Consider the following 15,823-nt stretch of genomic DNA (forward strand, 5'->3'; position numbering starts at 1 on the left):
TCTCTCTCTTTTTCTCTCTCTCTTTTTCTCTCTCTTTTTCTCTCTCTCTTTTTTCTCTCTTTTTCTCTCTTTTTCTCTCTTTTTCTTTCTCTCTCTCTCTCTCTCTCTCTCTCTCTCTCTCGCTATCTCTCTCTCTCACTATCTCTCTCTCTCTCTCTCTCTCTCTCTCTCTCGCGCTATCTCTCTCTCTCTCTCCATCCCTCCCTCAGGTTTCTCCACGCTATCACTGGCAGACCAGATGAGTCTACTGCAGAGTGCGTGGATGGAGATTCTGATCCTGCGTGTGGTGTACCGCTCGCTGTCCTTCGAGGACAAGCTGGTGTATGCCGAGGACTACATCATGGATGAAGACCAGTCCAAGCTGGCAGGTCTACTTGATCTCAACAACGCCATACTGCAACTGGTGAAGAAATACAAAGCCATGAAGCTGGAGAAGGAAGAGTTTGTTACTCTCAAGGCTGTAGCTCTGGCTAACTCAGGTAAGAATGGGGGATGAGGTGCCACATGCAGCAGACACACCTACACACACACACACACACACACACACACACACATACACACTCACAAACACACACACACTCACTCATACACACTCCATCCCCATTCACTCTCTTACACAAACTCAGATGGACTTCTGAGTAGCTGTTGGCACAAAACGACATTGTAGTAAATACTAAACAACATTGGAGAAATGGCTAGTGGATTTAAACAGCAACAGTAACTTTATTCCATAACTCTCCATGTTTCCTGTGTCTGGTGTTTGTCCTGGTGGTGGTTTGTTTCCAGTCTTGTTAACATCCTGAGTATGATGCCTGCTTCCATCTCATCTCTATGAAATATCTAAGTGATATTTCATATATTTCATTTTGGAAACTGATATTACATTTAACACAGTGGTAGAATGGTAGAACATTATGAATCAGTCCCCATGGTCTCTTTTCCCTACTCTTATAATAAAAATATAAATAAATAGTCATTTAGCAGATAGCTTTTAGCTTTTATCCAAAGTGACGTATTTATGGCCCATTTGGGACTCAAACCCACAACTGCTGTTGGTTGTAACATTGTCCAAACCACTGAGTCATTAGGGCTTACAGGAGATCTGTAAGGAAAGAGAAGGGGTATGATCTGGATCCTCCTCCCCTCCTCCTCTTCCCCTCCACCTATTCTCCTCTTCCCCTCCACGTCCTCCCCACCTCCTCCCCACCTCCCCCCCACCTCCTCCCCCCACCTCCCCCCACCTCCTCCCCTCCCCCCACCTCCTCCCCTCCTCCTTCTCCCCTCCTCCCCCCACCTCCCCCCCTCCTCCTTCTCCCCTCCTCCCCCCACCTCCCCCCTCCTCCTTCTCCCCTCCTTCTCCCCTCCTCCCCCCACCTCCTCCCCTCCTCCTTCTCCCCTCCTCCCCCCACCTCCTCCCCTCCTCCCCCCACCCCCCCACCTCCTCCTCCCCTTCTCCTCCCCTCCTCCTTCTCCCCTCCTCCCCCCACCTCTCTCCACCTCCTCCCCTCCTCCTCCCCTCCTCCCCCACCTCCTCCACTCCTCCTCCCCTCTTCCTCCCATGAGACTAATAAGAGAAGCACCATCAAAGAGGTGATTTAAATACAGCCCCATAGCAGACACACACACACACAAACTCAATAATATCCTCTCTAGTATATACACACACATTGAGACACTGACACACACATGCACGTGTGCAGACACACACACTCGCTATCCCCCACCATCTCCCTGAAGCGATGTAGTGGATGTCCCTTTTACAATTAGCATAGTGTTCTCCTCAGATGCCTGTTAAATAAGTTGTGACCCCCCCCCCCCCCCCCCCCCCCTCGGTGACCCCATCTTTGAACTTTATCTTGGTTTCCGGCCAGCAGGTTTCCTTTTAATTAAAAGAAGGAAACGGTCAATAGAACGTGTTAAATGGGACACAATGGGCAGGTGGGTATTTGTTGAAATTCTCCAGCGCTCAACATATTGACAGTTTGTTTTCTGGGGCCATATGTGCCGATCAATCTCAGGCCGGGCCCAGCCATGCTGAAAAATGAAAGAGCAGATTGCTTCTGCTGGCGGTCGGATGACGACTCACTATTTGGCGAGTGGGGGAAAAGTGGGAGAAAATGAGCACGTGCCAGCCCTTCTGCCAGAAAGTGCACCCCAGAGAGGACTTGGACATTGTGTCTCTTTAGAAAAATTTGCTTTTTAATGACTGATAGCAGCTGGAGTCCTTCACAGCAGTTCAGTTCAAGCTGCACTTTTACAGGAGTGGATGTGTGTCTGTCAGATTCCTGCATGGCCCACATAGTGAATATTCATTATATGTTAACTGTAGGACACTTGAGATGAAAACATCTGCTAAATGGTTACTGTTGGAGATGTCTGTCAATGAAAAAAAAACATATTTAAGACAAGGTTAGATGTGAGAGGACAGGAACTAATCAAGAAGGGATGCAGACAAGTTTACGTTCAAAGGTTTTAGTAACAATTACTATTTAGTCCTTCATTAATTACTATATTAATTTCTATCAGTTTTGAGATAGATGCATTGTGAGCCAGTGGCCAGTGCAAGAACAACAGAAAGCTAGCATTAGCATTTTGAAGGGCAGGGACAATTAATTAATTCCTTGAAAGCTAATCGCCTGCATTAATGGGAATCCTTAAGAATGCTACTGAACGTGATTCACATGTTAAGGTGTGTGTGTATGTGTGTATGGGGGTTTTAGCAGTCCCTGTTTAACCCACTGCTCATTAGAAACATACTCTTAAAGAACACAATTTTTCCTGCCAATGTCTCACTCTCCCTCACACACACACACACACACACACACACACACACACACACACACACACACACACACACACACACACACACACACACACACACACACACACACACACACACACACACACACACACACCACACACACACAGATAATAATATCTACTTGCTTCTATAATTGTCAAGCACTCTTGGGAGAAGTGTATCTCTTTCCTATAAAGCTAAGAAACAGAAGTTATTCACACAATGTTTGACTAGCATTCTCATTTAACTAACAGCCAAATCACATTAAGTCTCCTGTCACCTTAAGAGTTAATTGAATTCTCATTGATTCTTTAGTCTTACTCTGCGTGGCATTTTATCTAACAGCAGTGGACAAACAACTTAGAAAATGGTTGCAAATGTTTTGATTAGGAGGATAGTGTTTTACTGACAAAAAAACTACTACTATGTTATAAATTAATTATGGAATAAGTTAAAGAATTTACAGCTCCACAATGTTCTAGCGACCCTTTATTGTTGCCTGAGCCTTTCTATAGGAAATAGATAAAGGAAGGAATACATACGTGTGTATAATTTGTGTAGTTAAATACATGGTGTGTGTAATATTTTAGAAACAGTTAGAATAGAGTTTACGACTGCACATATATTTCTCTCAGTGTGTGTCTGTGTGTGCGATGATTGCGTGGTGTGTGTGTGTGTGTGTGTGTGTGTGTGTGTGTGTGTGTGTGTGTGTGTGTGTGTGTGTGTGTGTGTGTGTGTGTGTGTGTGTGTGTGTGTGTGTGTGTGCAGGACTGGAGCAGAGAAATCTGTTGTAGTGCCACACCCATCCCCAGTGCTCATAAATGCTCTAGTATTCATTAAGTATGCTAATGACTGTGTTTGACATCCTGAGACAGACAATACAGACAGGTCAGGCTATTGTTCAGCTGGGGAGTCTCTCTGTGTCTGTCTCTCTGTCTCTCTGTCTCTCTCTCTCTCTGTCTCTCTCTCTCTCTCTCTCTCTCTCTCTCTCTCTCTCTCTCTCTCTCTCTCAATTAAATTACATTGAATTCAAAGGGCTTTATGTTTACATTGCCAAAGCAATTTTTGGTAAATTCTTCCCAATGTGTCAAGTAATTATCTTTTTGTTTTCTCATGATTTGGTTGGGTCTAATTGTGTTGCTGTTGCTGTCCTGGGGCTCTGTGGGGTCTGCTCTCTCTCTCTCTCTCTCTCTCTCTCTCTCTCTCTGTCTTTCTCTCTCTCTGTCTCTGTCTCACTGTCTCACTCTGTCTCACTGTCTCTCTCACCACTCTCTCTCCCCCCTCTCTCTCTCGCTCTCTCTTTCACTGTCTCACTGTCTATCTCAATTCAATTCAAAGGGCTTTATTGGCATGGGAAACATACGGTATGTTTACATTGCCAATGCAAGTGAAATAGATAATAAACAAAAGTGAAATAAACAATCAAAAGTGAACAGTAAACATTACACTCATTAGTTGAAATGGAATAGACACATTTCAAAGGTCATATTATGGCTATGTACAGTGTTATCATGATGTGCAAATAATTAGAACAAAAGGGAAAATAACTAAACATAAATATGGGCTGTATTTACAATGGTGTTTGTTCTTCACTGGTTGACCTTTTCTTGTGGCAACAGGTCACACATCTTGCTGCTGTGATGGCACACGGTGGTATTTCACCCAGTAGATATGGGAGTTTATCAACATCTGGTTTGTTTTCAAAATTCTTTGTGGGTCTGTGTAATCTAAGGGAAATATGTGTCTCTAATATGGTCATACGTTTGGCAGGTTACGAAGTGCAGCTCAGTTTCCACCTCATTTTGTGGGCAGTGTGCACATAGCCTGTTTTCTCTTGAGAGCCAGGTCTGCTTATGGCGGCCTTTCTCAATAGCAAGGCTATGCTCACTGAGTCTGTACATAGTCAAAGCTTTCCTTAATTTTGGGTCAGTCAGAGTGGTCAGGTATTCTGTCACTATGTACTCTCTGTTTAAGGAAAAATAGCATTGTTTGCTCAGTTTTTTTATAAATTCTTTCCAATGTGTCAAGTAATTATCTTTTTGTTTTGTCATGATTTGGTTGGGTCTAATTGTGTTGCTGTCCTGGGGCTCTGTGGGGTCTGTTTGTGTTTGTGAACAGAGCCCCAGGACCAGCTTGCTTAGGGGGACTCTTCTTCAGGTGGATTTCTCTGTAGGTGAAGGCTTTGTTATGGAAGGTTTGGGAATCGCCTCCTTTTAGGTGGTTGTAGAATTTAACTGCTCTTTTCTGGATATTGATACTTAGCGGGTATCGGCCTAATTCTGCTCTGCATGCATTATTTGGTATTTTACATTGTACACGGAGGATGTTTTTGCAGAATTCTCAATTTGGTGTTTGTGGAAGTTACCTGTGGTGCAGATGTTTAGGCGAGGTAGTATGTAATGATGGAATGATATGTGGTCATGCAGTATGTGTGAAGATTAACACCTGTCTCCTTTCTACCCCCCTCCCTCTTCTCCCTCCCTCTCTCCCCCTTTAGACTCCATGCACGTAGAGGACGTGGAGGCGGTGCAGAAGCTCCAGGATGTGCTCCATGAGGCCCTGCAGGACTACGAGGCGGGCCAGCACCCGGAGGACCCTCGTCGGGCAGGCAAGCTGCTGATGACCCTGCCCCTGCTCCGCCAGACCTCCACCAAGGCTGTGCAGCACTTCTACAGCATCAAGCAGGATGGCAAGGTCCCCATGCACAAACTCTTCCTGGAACTGCTGGAGGCCAAGGTCTGATTGGCCAACCACATCCACCATCTCCGAAATGTCAGTCAGTCACACACAGGCTCCTCCCATTGACCCCCCAAAACCCCACATGACACCTGAACTTCCAAAACTCGCCGCCCACTGAGAAAGATGGGTGGGAGTAACCTCTGAACTTTAATCCCTGACCTCCGTGCATTAGGGGAGACACGGACACTGAGACGAGACCTCTGCTGGAGGGTCGTCTGTGTACAAACTATAACCAAGTCATAAACCAGCTACCATAACAATGGCACTGTAAACTACTGTCGACCTTGTGTCACTTATACATATAAGAATGATTAACAATGTGATTATTGACTATTGACTGATGAAAATATTGAAAGGAGGAATTTAAAAAAGAAAAGAGAGAAAGACACACTGCTCTGGTTGTCTTAGCAGCAGATAGACTGTAAAGCTTCTTCTCAGTTTCCCAACCCAGTTTTTACACGACATGCTCTGCAGAAGAAAAAAGAACATTAACAAATACTTTTTGTTGATGGTTTTCATGAAGAAATGGATAACGGAAAAGAGAAGAGAAGATAAGAGGAGAGGAGACTTGCCCTGCCAAAGGACGGAGATCCATTCAGTTGATGTCCAGCAAACGTAACCATCAGCCCCCAACACCTCATCTGATAGTCTGAGGAACAGTCTGGCCTGCTTAACTACAGTGTTAGAACACAAACAAAGTTCCCACATGCCAGCCGATAAGATCGTTGTCATCACCCCCAGCCTTCCCTTTGGATTTGTTATTTTAATCACTTACAGCCATTAGACTTCCTCTTTACCCTTTTCTGTTGTCTTCCAAAGGGTTTTTACAGACAGGAAGTAGTGGCTTGATTATTATTGTTACCTTTTCAGGGAGACGGTGAAGCTTTAGTCACTCATGCAATATGAATGAGAGGTACAGGAGTGCTGAAGGGACATATTTATGGTTGTGTTGCAACTTTTTGGTCTTATTATTATTGAAATGAGTAAGGGTGTAAGTATATGATTCGGTCATCATATATGGTCTATGATTATTTTATTTGGTTTATATTGTGTTAATAAGAAATCAATCAATATATGTTTATTTCTATCAGCTTTACCACTTTCAGCAATTATATATGAATATATATATAAATATATATATGGATCGAATTTTATCTTCTCCAAGCAATAGTCATTTAAAAGGAGGGTGCATATTAACATGTATGCAATTAATGTTTGTGCCAGTCTTCGTTGGGAAATGTTAACATTTCTACCAGGTGTAGCTTCTCTCTCTGTGCTTGCCATAGGCTATTAGATGACATAGTCTTAGAATCAAACTAACCCAAGGCTAGGGAAGCACCATGAATGTGGAGGCAAGCAAATAACTCATGCATTAGACTCTGAAGACCACCATTGTACCAAGAACAGTCATCTATAGCCAAGATATAATACTAAACTAGCATTTAGGAAAGCAATTATCAGCAACGGGGTCATAGGAAGGAATGAGGTTGGGATTTGGTACAGGGTTTTTGTACGCAGATTAAGAACACCAATATCCGAAATCTAGATTATGACGTAATCTCATATAAAATGGCAACTGATTCCAGTTGAGAACCTAAACGATAAATCAAGTAACCTACGTCACTCTCTATAACAAATATGTCAGTATTATTAGTACGGGGTATTTTCTGAAACTTCTTAACCATTGTATATTGTAAATTAACAGATTATAATTCTAATCTAATACATTTTATTGGAATAAAAAGAAAAAAAAAGAAAAAAAAAGAAAAATTGTAGTTCAGTGTTTCATGTTTGCTGTGCTTTTTCTGAAAACGCTCCCTTTATTTTCTTTCGTTGCTTTTTTGTTCTTCCCGTTTGTTTCATTCAGCGTCGTCGTTGTGTACTTTCTTGTGGTGGTTCCAGTTCTCGTGGCGTGCGCTTTTTTAGAGACAGGCTAGAAGTAGAGAAAATATTGGCGGTACCGACCCTCAGAAGATAAGGGTCGGTGTGTTCTCACATACCTACCGACTTACCAGGAAACAAGGCTCTTCTATTTAGCTAGTTCTGCTTGATCAACAGATCCAACGACTATATCATCATCATCATCAGAATAATAACCTATACTGGCGTAGAAGAGAATAAAAAGTATCTAAAGGAAGAAACAACATATTTCAAAAGGGATCATTTGTGTAACTTTCTTGTAGAATAACATTGTATATCTTAGGTTTAAATAAATACAAATAAAAAAGACATTTGAGTACTTCCGAATGATAGCTGACTTTTTTGATAACTTGCTGTACTGTACATACTGCTTTCCATTCAGAAACAGCTGCGTTGTAACATTATCTAAACTCTGAGGTTGCAAAGGGAAATAACATTTAAAAAATATATATTTGGGGGGGTTTTGGAGTTAACGTTGGGTGCTTACTAAAAGCAATGAAAAAAGAAAGACAAAAATATTGTTATTTTCTAGGACTAATGAGGGGTTGTGTTTCTAATTCATTCATCTTCTTCCTTCGTCCTATGTGTTAACTATTGTACCATCTATTCATCATTGGCTAAACATAAAGTATAGAGCATGATTTGGAGAAAGTATTTAACTGAAAGTACTTTCCTAAATGCAGGCCCCAGTTTAATCAATTGCAGATAAAAGGAAAATGATACTTATGTACTCTGAATGTTAAAGCTGTATTTTAAGGCCAGGTGTGGTTTCATGTCAACATCTAATGACAATTTTTGCGAGAGCAGCTAGCTCGCTGTGTCAGTTTGAACATGGTTAACACTTCAGATACTGCATGATCCCGCAGTGGTGTTTGACTTTATTTGTAGTTGTGTATTGCGGCCTGAATTCTCTATACTCACTAATGAGGAAGACAATAATGTCAAAGTTGTTGTGGGAAACATGTTGGCTCGTCTATCATTTCCATACACAACTCCTGGGAGAGAGCTGTTTTCTTCTTCTCTGTCGGTTTCTGTTTTTAGTTGATGTTTCTAACTGTTTGTCCATTTTCAAACCAATACTATGTGCTGGCCAATAAAAGGAGCTGAAAGGGAACACAACCGTCTCTCATAGGTGATTTAAGCTGAGCTGAATTTGATGTTTAGTAATAGCTGACAAACCGTAATAATAACATAATAATAATAATCACAACCTTGCCATAGAATAAGGTCAAAGGCTTAGTCTTCAACATTGTACCTTTCAGTCTCAAGACATGGTTAAGCATATTAGCTACACTATTAAATATTCAATATTCTTAGTAAACATTAAAGTTACCATAACAACACTGCTCTTGTGTAAATTATCGGCACAAATATTGCTGGCCTACTCACGTAATTCTAGCATCTTAAATCATGCTGACGTTTTGCTGTGTATCTTTCAACACCTTTTATGGATCCTATTGAAGATGGAGAGAGAGGAGAGTAATTTAGCCATAACGAACGAGGGCGTTTATTCTCCCAACATGATTTTGTTATTTAAAGCAATATGACTGTGCAACAGACAGACGGACGGACAGACGTTGCACTTTGTGTTTGAATTAGATCAATGCTGTATCTATTGGACTATTTTATCATTAGAAGATACGGAATAAAGAAATGAACATGTACAAACAACTGCTATTTTTTATGAGAAGTGAAGGAGAATAGTGAGTGTTAGTCAAGTAGGTAATTATGCCGAGGTGTACTTAGACATACCACGTGTGTGCTTAGGGTATATCCTGGCTGTTTGACATGCACATGTATGACAATATAGAGGGAGGGGGAAAAGGTTTAGAAAGTCGGAAAAATAATATATGATTAAAATGACGAAAAAAGATGTGAAAGATCTTTCGGACCAGGAGTTGCTGGGAGGCCGTGAGAAACATGTCCGTACTTCTAGATGTCCTTCACATCCGTTAACAATAACCTGTATATTTTTGTGACGTGTGTATCATACAGTGTGCTCCAACGATATGTCCATTTGTGTAAATGTATTTATTTTACATTGTATATATTGTCCAATGCAAAAAGAGAGACCTTTGATTCTGTAACTACGATCAGTTCAGATGTGTTACTCCCATCATGCCATTCAGGATAACGGTAGAGCAATATTAAAACATGCTTCCAGGTTTTACCTTTCTGTAGCTACCGTGTGCTTCTTTACCACACACACACACACACACACCACACACACACACACACACACACACACACACACACACACACACACACACACACACACACACACACACACACACACACACACACACACACACACACACACACAGACAAATATACTTCTAAACAAGACTTGGTGGACACACACACTAACAGTGGGAATTCCTCAGAGTTTTCTTTCTGCTCTTTCTGTTGTTGACTTTGTCCTCTCTGTTTCAGTGATGTCCCATACTCCCAAGGTAACGTTACCTTCAGTTAATATAGGTAATGACAAAGGTAGTGGAAGTCAAGGAGACAAGATTGGGAGGGATGGCCACGTGACTCTATGACACATGTAATATCCCTATGTCACCCCAGTTCACGTCAATAGGTGTACATAAGAGTACATGTCAGCCACGCACAACAGAGTCAATAAACCACAGAGCTGAGATGAACGAGAAATAAAAAACTCCACTGTCCGCCAGGAGAGAGAGACAGAGAGGGAAAGACCAGAGAAGAGGAAAACAAAGAAGGCTGGAAGGTCTAACACCAAAAACAATCGACCACATCTCCTTCTTCTCTTCGGCTTGGACTATTCCGCTCCCTCTTCCTACTAAAACCCCCGGCGTTCAGCCATGTGCCCTCTGTCCCCAGCTCTGCTCTGTTAATACGTAGCAGCACTAATGTGGGCATATATTTAATGTTCTGAAGCAGAAGCGTTTAAGCCTTTCAAACGGGGAGCACTGACCTCCAAGCAAATATTTTTCAACAAGATGACATCAGTAGATATTAGCCGAGCAGGGCCCAATGGTGCTGGAGAGATTTTTTTACATTTTTTATTATTTGTCGCCAACGCCGCCGCACAAACGTTTTACTGCTTGGCTTCGGAGTTCATTTATTTTATTTTATCTTTATACCATTGATTCATTATTATGATACAATAAAAGCTACTTGAGCATTTCAGCTGCTGAGTGCCGTTGTCGTTAACCTTGTGGAACGCCCCAAGACCTCCTGTGCATCTCTAATGACTGTTTTAACTCCCCCTCTATCTCTCGCTCCACCTCTCTCTCCAACTCTCTCTCCACCTCTCTCTCCACCTCTCTCTCTATCTCTCTCTCCACCCTCCTCTCTCTCTCCATCTTTCTCTCCACCTCTCTCCACCTCTCTCTCTCCACCCATCTCTCTCTCTCTCCACCTCTCTCTCTCTCCACCTCTCTCTCCATCTCTCTCTCCACCTCTCTCTCTCTCCACCCACCTCTCTCTCTCCACCTCTCTCTCCATCTCTCTCTCTCTCTCCACCCACCTCTCTCTCTCCCCACCTATCTCCACCTATCTCCACCTCTCTCTCCACCTCTCTCTCCATCTCTCTCTCTCTCTACCCACCTCTCTCTCTCTCCACCTCTCTCTCCTCTCCACCTCTCTCTCATCTCTCTCTCCACCTCTCTCTCCATCTCTCTCTCCATCTCTATCTTCACCTCTCTCTCCACCTCTCTCTTTCTCCACCTCTCTCTCCACCTCTCTTTCTCCATCTCTCTCTCCACCTCTCTCTCTCTCCACCTCTCTCTCTACCTCTCTCTCCACCTCTCTCTCCACCTCTCTCTCTCTCCACCCACCTCTCTCTTTCTCCACCTCTCTCTTCACCTCTCTCTCCAGCTTTCTCTCCATCTCTCTCTCCACCTCTCTCTCTCTCCACCCACCTCTCTCTCTCTCCACCTCTCTCAACCTCGCTCTCTCCACCTCTCTCTCCACTCTCTCCACCTTTCTCTCCATCTCTCTCTCCACCTCTCTCTCTCCACGCACCCTCTCTCCTTCCATCTCTCTTTCCCTCTTCCCCGCAATGCATTAGAGCTAGGAAGGCCGGCCGAATCTAAGGGAATCTAAAAGGGGCAGGGAGCAGCAGATAATGATAAAGAAAGGAACCATAAAAGCATATTCCTCACATCTCAAACGTAAGACCCCAGGAAGAGTAGCTGCTGCTATCGCAACAGCTAATAGGGATCCTAATAAAATTACAAAACACCACAAACTAGTGTTGTGTAACTCAAATGTCACCAGACAAATTTAAAGTATTCTGTTAAACAAATCGAACTATCCCGGAACACCTATAACATAACATCTCAAAACATAAGGAACTTATACAGGCAGGCAGCTTTGAGTTAACCCTATTCCCTTCAGTTTGTGATTTCACTGTGTGTTTTATCAGGTCAGGGTGATTTCGCTGTGCGGGGATGTGATTTCTGGCCCTTCAGTGCCATTGGGGTCAGGCTCCTCGGGTGCCATATCTGTTTTGGGTGCTGTCATCTGTGAGGTGCTAATGTGCGCGGCTTCGCACTGATGCCGTTTTGTCACTGAGTGCAGCCATTTTCCCTCTCAGTATCAACGCTAGGCCTCTCCTGGGATTCACAGGCCTGGTCACACACACACACAGTGGTAATGGGCTTTCACAGCTACCCTTCCCTAGCCCCCCCACACACACACACACACACACACACACACACACACACACACACACACACACACACAGTCCGACCTACAAAAATAACTTTTGGGGACAGTGCATGTGTGTGGATACACAGCCTGGTATCAATTGATAAGCGGATACATGTGTGTGAAGTCCTGGCGGGGGGTGTGTGTGTGTGTGTGTGTGTGTGTGTGTGTGTGTGTGTGTGTGTGTGTGTGTGTGTGTGTGTGTGTGTGTGTGGTGTGGGGGGCGCGAGAGAGAGAGTGCATTTTTTTGTAAACATTCAGTAGACATTAGTGTACATTTGTTTGGATAATCAGTAATCCACAATCCATGTTTAGAAAAATGCTGCTGCATTCAGAACACTTACTGTCATTATAATGCCTCCCTACCATGTCAACTTTAATTAGACATTTGTTTGAAGTCTGTAATAGCTGTTATGTTATATACATATTTTTTATAAATACTTGTTTTATTGTCACAAACAGCAGATAGGTGCAGTGAAATGTGTTGCTTTACAGGATCAGCCATAGATAGGGGCAGTGAAATGTGTTGTTTTACAGGATCAGCAATAGATAGGGGCAGTGAAATGTGTTGTTTTACAGGATCAGCCATAGATAGGGGCAGTGAAATGTGTTGTTTTACAGGATCAGCCATAGATAGGGGCAGTGAAATGTGTTGTTTTACAGGATCAGCCATAGATAGGTGCAGTGAAATGTGTTGTTTTACAGGATAAGCCATAGATAGGGGCAGTGAAATGTGTTGTTTTACAGGATCAGCCATAGATAGGTGCAGTGAAATGTGTTGTTTTACAGGATAAGCCATAGATAGGGGCAGTGAAATGTGTTGTTTTACAGGATCAGCCATAGATAGGTGCAGTGAAATGTGTTGTTTTACAGGATCAGCCATAGATAGGTGCAGTGAAATGTGTTGTTTTACAGGATCAGCCATAGATAGTTGCAGTGAAATGTGTTGTTTTACAGGATCAGCCATAGATAGGTGCAGTGAAGTGTGTTGTTTTACAGGATCAGCCATAGATAGGGGCAGTGAAATGTGTTGTTTTACAGGATCAGCCATAGATAGGTGCAGTGAAGTGTGTTGTTTTACAGGATCAGCCATAGATAGGTGCAGTGAAATGTGTTGTTTTACAGGATCAGCCATAGATAGGTGCAGTGAAATGTGTTGTTTTACAGGATCAGCCATAGATAGGGGCAGTGAAATGTGTTGTTTTACAGGATCAGCCATAGATAGGTGCAGTGAAATGTGTTGTTTTACAGGATCAGCCATAGATAGGTGCAGTGAAGTGTGTTGTTTTACAGGATCAGCCATAGATAGGTGCAGTGAAATGTGTTGTTTTACAGGATCAGCCATAGATAGGTGCAGTGAAATGTGTTGTTTTACAGGATCAGCCATAGATAGGTGCAGTGAAATGTGTTGTTTTACAGGATCAGCCATAGATAGGTGCAGTGAAATGTGTTGTTTTACAGGATCAGCCATAGATAGGGGCAGTGAAATGTGTTGTTTTACAGGATCAGCCATAGATAGGTGCAGTGAAATGTGTTGTTTTACAGGATCAGCCATAGATAGGGGCAGTGAAATGTGTTGTTTTACAGGATCAGCCATAGATAGGGGCAGTGAAATGTGTTGTTTTACAGGGTCAGCCATAGATAGGTGCAGTGAAATGTGTTGTTTTACAGGATCAGCCATAGATAGGGGCAGTGAAATGTGTTGTTTTACAGGATCAGCCATAGATAGGGGCAGTGAAATGTGTTGTTTTACAGGATCAGCCATAGATAGGGGCAGTGTGTCACATTCTGACCTGTAAAGGTGTGATTTGTTGGTGTTTAGTTTGGTCAGGACGTGGCAGGGGGTATTTGTTTTATGTGGTTCAGGGTGGTTGTGTGTATGTGTCCATGTAGGGAGGGGTATTTGATTTATTAGTCCAGGGTTTTGGTTATTGTTCTATGTTAGTTTATTTCTATGTTCTGTCTAGTCATTTGTATTTCTATGTTTAGTTAATTGGTGTTGGGGCCTTCAGTTGGAGACAGCTGTCTTGTCACCTGACAGAACTGTTAGTGTCGTTTCTGTTAATTGTATACGTGTTTATTTTGTTTCTCCTTCTTATATATTAAAAAGAGAAGATGAGTATACACTTCTCTGTTGCGTCTTGGTCCTCCACACACGACACTCGTTACACAGTGAAATGTGTTGTTTTATAGGATCAGCCATAGATAGGTGCAGTGAAATGTGTTGTTTTACAGGATCAGCCATAGTAGTACGGCCTAGACATGCGCACACTAAAAGTGCAAAATGGGTTGATTCAGAAGTTTTGAATACTTTCATCGGGATTGCATAAAAATAAAAAAATAAACTTTATTTAACCAGGTAGGCCAGTTGAGAACAAGTTCTCAATTACAATTGCGACCTGGCCAAGATAAAGCAAAGCAGTGCGACGCAAATAACAACACAGAGTTACACATGGAATAAACAAGCATACAGTCAATGACACAATAGAAAAAAAGAGTCTATATACAGTGTGTGCAAATGGCGTGAGGAGGTAAGGCAATAAATAGGCCATAGTAGCGAAGTAATTACAATTTAGAAATTAACACTGGAGCAATAGATGTGCAGATGATGATGTGCAAGTAGAAATACTGGTGTGCAAAAGAGCAGAAAAGTAAATAAAAACAATATGGGGATGAGGTAGGTAGATTAGATGGGCTATTTACAGATGGGCTATGTACAGCTGCTGCTCAGATAGCTGATGTTTAAAGTTAGTGAGGGAAATATACGTCTCCAGCTTTAGCGATTTTGGCAATTCGTTCCAGTCATTGGCAGCAGATAACTGGAAGGAAAGGCGGCCAAAGGGGATTTGGCTTTGGGGATGACCAGTGAGATATACCTGCTGGAACGTGTGCTACGGGTGGGTGTTATCGTGACCAGTGAGCTAAGGCGGAGCTTTTCCTAGCATAGACTTATAGATGACCTGGAGCCAGTGAGTCTGGCGACGAATATGTAGCGAGGGCCAGCTGACTAGAGCATACAGGTCGCAGTGGTGGGTGGTATATGGGACTTTGGTGACAAAACGGATGGCACTGTGATAGACTGCATCCAGTATGCTGAGTAGAGTGTTGGAGGCGATTTTGTAAATGGCATCGCCGAAGTCAAGGATCGGTAGGATAGTCAGTTTTACAAGGGTATGTTTGGCGGCGTGAGTAAAGGAGGCTTTGTTGCGAAATAGGAAGCCGATTCTAGATTTAATTTTGGATTGGAGATGCTTAATATGAGTCTGGAAGGAGAGTTTACAGTCTAGCCAGACACCTAGGTATTTGTAGGTTGAGGTTGAGGTTGCATGATGCGTCACATAAACGTAAAGTTGACGTTAAACTAACTTGAATTATCACAGTCTTTTCATGGATGTAACAAACATAGTTGCTTTGAAAATCAATCCCTCTAGAACAGGGGTACTCAACTCCTACCCTACGAGGTCCAGAGCCTGCTTGTTTCTGTTCTACCTGATAATTAATTGCACACACCTGGTGTCCCAGGTCTAAATCAGTCCCTGATTACAGGAGAACAATGAAAAAAATGCAGTGGAATTGGCTTCGAGGTCAAGAGTTGAGTTTGAGGGCTCTAGAAGGTTGTGAGTACTGCCTTCATTTTGGTATCCAGTTGTCTGCTGCTATATTCTGTCAACATGGAGTACTCAC

At 42.7% G+C, this 15,823-nt stretch overlaps 1 protein-coding gene across 4 annotated transcripts in view; it reads left to right on the top strand.

Annotated features, from left to right (window-relative positions):
* Positions 1-9,629, top strand: part of LOC106570958 (estrogen-related receptor gamma) — a 264,686-nt gene extending 255,057 nt beyond the window's left edge. For all 4 annotated transcript variants that reach the window (XM_014143900.3, XM_014143663.3, XM_014143597.3 and 1 more), the window contains exons 7-8: positions 210-479; positions 5,298-9,629. In XM_014143900.3, coding sequence (XP_013999375.1) covers positions 210-479; positions 5,298-5,542 — 515 coding nt within the window. In that variant the 3' untranslated portion in view covers positions 5,543-9,629. The remainder of the gene's footprint in view (positions 1-209; positions 480-5,297) is intronic.
* The last annotated feature ends 6,194 nt before the right edge of the window (positions 9,630-15,823 follow it).

Source organism: Salmo salar, chromosome 01 (genome assembly GCF_965601325.2).
Source record: "Salmo salar chromosome 01, fSalSal1, whole genome shotgun sequence".
Lineage (NCBI taxonomy): Eukaryota > Metazoa > Chordata > Actinopteri > Salmoniformes > Salmonidae > Salmo > Salmo salar.